Below are 2981 nucleotides of genomic sequence, written 5' to 3' on the forward strand. Positions count from 1 at the left end.
TTCAGGAGATGGAAAGAAACCATCGTCCATGTCCATTTTCCTATTGAGCAGACCTTGACTAGATGGAAAGGGGCTCCATGAGAACTCGCAGGACCAGAGGCAAGACCTTTGCTGGAAAGGATGACTTAACTTCAACTTAATTACTGCTGTGAAGAACTTCCATAGAGAAGAATATTCCACCCACTTGGTGGTTGGAGGGATTATCGGGTTGACACAAAAATTTGAATGCAGAAAATTCGGTAACCTGTGATGGCGATTTATTAACAGAAAACCCTGGACTCTTAGAATACCCTGGGCTATTAGCTATTATATAACTTTTTATATACTTTGACATCTATTTATATGCATGCCACTACAGAGAAAATCCAGATGCTAGGAGCCTCTGCCTTTCAACAAGTAGGCATTCAGTCCCAAGTGTCTGCAAAATATTATACAAAAATTCCTAATGTGAACAAAGGAATTTATTGTCCTTCAGGTCCAGAACTGACTGAAAACCCATCAGAGGCCTTTTTATTTCGAGTAAAGTCTGGAGTGAAATTCCCTTTCTGGCTCTTCCAACTGAAAACAAAAACAACTGCTTAAATCTGTAATAGGATCTCGGAGCTTGACAAAACTTTATCCAGTAAGGTGATATCACGGAGCTGGGTGATAGGGTGTCACTATGCCGGAAAAGTTGGACAATTTTGTTGCCATCTCTTACCCTTGCACAGATGTACCTTCAGAAGGTTTTACCTAGGCCCTTACTGTTTACCTTTATTGATGACCAAAGGAATCTCTTGACAGTAACTCTCAGGCATCTCATGCATTTGTGAGAAGGCTGGATGAAACAAAGAGCTGCTGATGACTATGCAACGGCCGTGGGATAAACCCAATTTGCCCCCTGTGATAATCTGTGTACCTTCTCCTAAATTTGATCTTGGCAGCGTATAGGGCCTGTAAATTATCTGGCCATCTCAACAACTCTCTGGACACCAAATGCTTGTTCCTGGAGCAAGGACAGAAGAAGAACACCTGCAAGTGAGTGAGAGGTTGCTTTTTAGCTTTGGGGGGTTTAGTCCGATGGGGGTCGAGAGGCAAAGCCGACCCTACTATGTTATTATTTTCCCTAATTCCTATTACAATAAATACAATTTCAGTTGTACATCCAAATCAATTGTATTAACCCTCTCTCCTAGACCCAAGAATAACATGTTCTGATTCTGCTTTATACTGTACAGTTTAAACAAGCTCCTGCCAGGGATGCCAACTGCATTCTGTGCCAGGGGATGATGACGGGTCCTCGTTGTCACCATTCCAAAACCCCAGTGACTTCTACGCTCCTTTCTGTCCCATTTTAGCATCTCTCTGGGAGTCCCACCTGAGCACTGCTGTGCTACTCAGCTGAGAACATGTTATAGGAAACCAAATTATGGGGGAGAAATGTAAAAAGTATGGGACAGGAAGTTATGTTTCACTTCTGTACCCTGCTTGTCCATCTTTCATCCGCAAATACCTGGCCAATGTAATCTGTATTACAGTTTAAGGTGTTACAGAAATTATAAGTATGTACACACAGTTCTATAAAGTGCCCTTCTGCAAAGCTAATTTAATTGTAATTATTCACAAACTATGTTCAGTTTCGGCAGGAAACTAGGAAAACTAATTGTGCTAGTATTCCTTTGACCGTTATGACCTGTAAAGGACTTGCAGAGCCTAGTCCTATGCCTAGTAAGGAACACATAGAAACAAGGTGTTGGCTATGTTTACTGATTTTAACTTTAACCAACTAAGGTAGCAGGAAAGAAATAGTTCAAGTATCACCACTTTTATCTGTCTCTGTGTTACTGACTGTGAAAAATGTCAACCAAACATCACAACAAGCATGTTTTACATTGTAGCTATTCCTAATTCCTGTAGAGAATTGAAGAGAGTTGTGTATAAAAGTACACGTATGAAATGGTGTAAAATAACTCACCCAGTCTTGAGACTAACAAGGGCATCTTGAACTCCTTTCTGGTTAAATTTCACCATATACTGATGCATTTCGGGATAATTATTTCTAATATTTCTTTCAGTGCTTCCATTAGGGACTGTACCAAACCGAAATGGAGGTGAATATTCATATGATCTCTGAAACTAAAGGCAAAAAAAGCAAAAAGATAAACACTATAATAGAAAAACTGCTCAAAGTGCTCATCAGCTACATAAAAAGAAATATGACCACATCAGATTGTGCAGAGTGATGTTCAGTGTAGGTGCTATTATAGTCAGTTTAAGATGTTTACAGCTAAAAAAAAAGCTACTATTGTTTTTTTTCATGTGATTTAAAATGAAACTATTGAGCTTAAATTATGTCATATAATGCCAATTATGCAATATATCGTAGTCTAAAAAACTAAACCAGCCAAGTAAAATAAAGCAGTCAGCCAGTGTTATCTGACATTTTACATTACATATAGTTAATGCTATCCTGTTACTAATGTGCTAAAACAAGTGCTGTGATCCTATTCTCACATTATAAATTGTATTACTTATTCTAATTTTGAAATTACATGTGTATGTTCAGATATATTAATACAAAGCAAAAATGGTAATAGTTAAATGAAGGAATGGATGGTTCTAAAGTCATAACTTATCACAATTTCCCAGAGTCTTTTGCTAAAGTACTCAATAGCCACCATTTTGAGATCTCTAAAGCACAAAGGTCAATCTTCATATAGCCCAAGTTAACACCTACAGGTGCTAAACAGGCTATTTGAGATAATAAAGGAAATTTCAAAGGGACACAAAACAGTTCTGAATTTCTAACAAGATTAACATCTTTTTCTTGCACTTACCAAACAAATATATCAAAACATTTTCATTGGAATATTTAAAGGACAAAACATAGTAAGAGAATAACAGAAGTTGATTGCTAGTGTCCACATATACTTTAAAGTATGTACACAATGGGATAAATCATGTAAGTCCCGTCTATATGTTTGCCAAAACCCAAATTCATT

At 37.5% G+C, this 2981-nt stretch overlaps 1 protein-coding gene across 1 annotated transcript in view; it reads right to left on the bottom strand.

The window, feature by feature from the left end:
* GRIN2A (glutamate ionotropic receptor NMDA type subunit 2A) overlaps positions 1 to 2981 on the bottom strand; it is a 374628-nt gene that overhangs the window by 38931 nt on the left and 332716 nt on the right. The window contains exon 11 of the mRNA XM_072418914.1: positions 1955 to 2115. Within this exon, the coding sequence (XP_072275015.1) occupies positions 1955 to 2115 (161 nt within the window). The remainder of the gene's footprint in view (positions 1 to 1954; positions 2116 to 2981) is intronic.

This window comes from Pyxicephalus adspersus, chromosome 7 (genome assembly GCF_032062135.1).
Source record: "Pyxicephalus adspersus chromosome 7, UCB_Pads_2.0, whole genome shotgun sequence".
In the NCBI taxonomy this organism is placed as follows: Eukaryota; Metazoa; Chordata; class Amphibia; order Anura; family Pyxicephalidae; genus Pyxicephalus; species Pyxicephalus adspersus.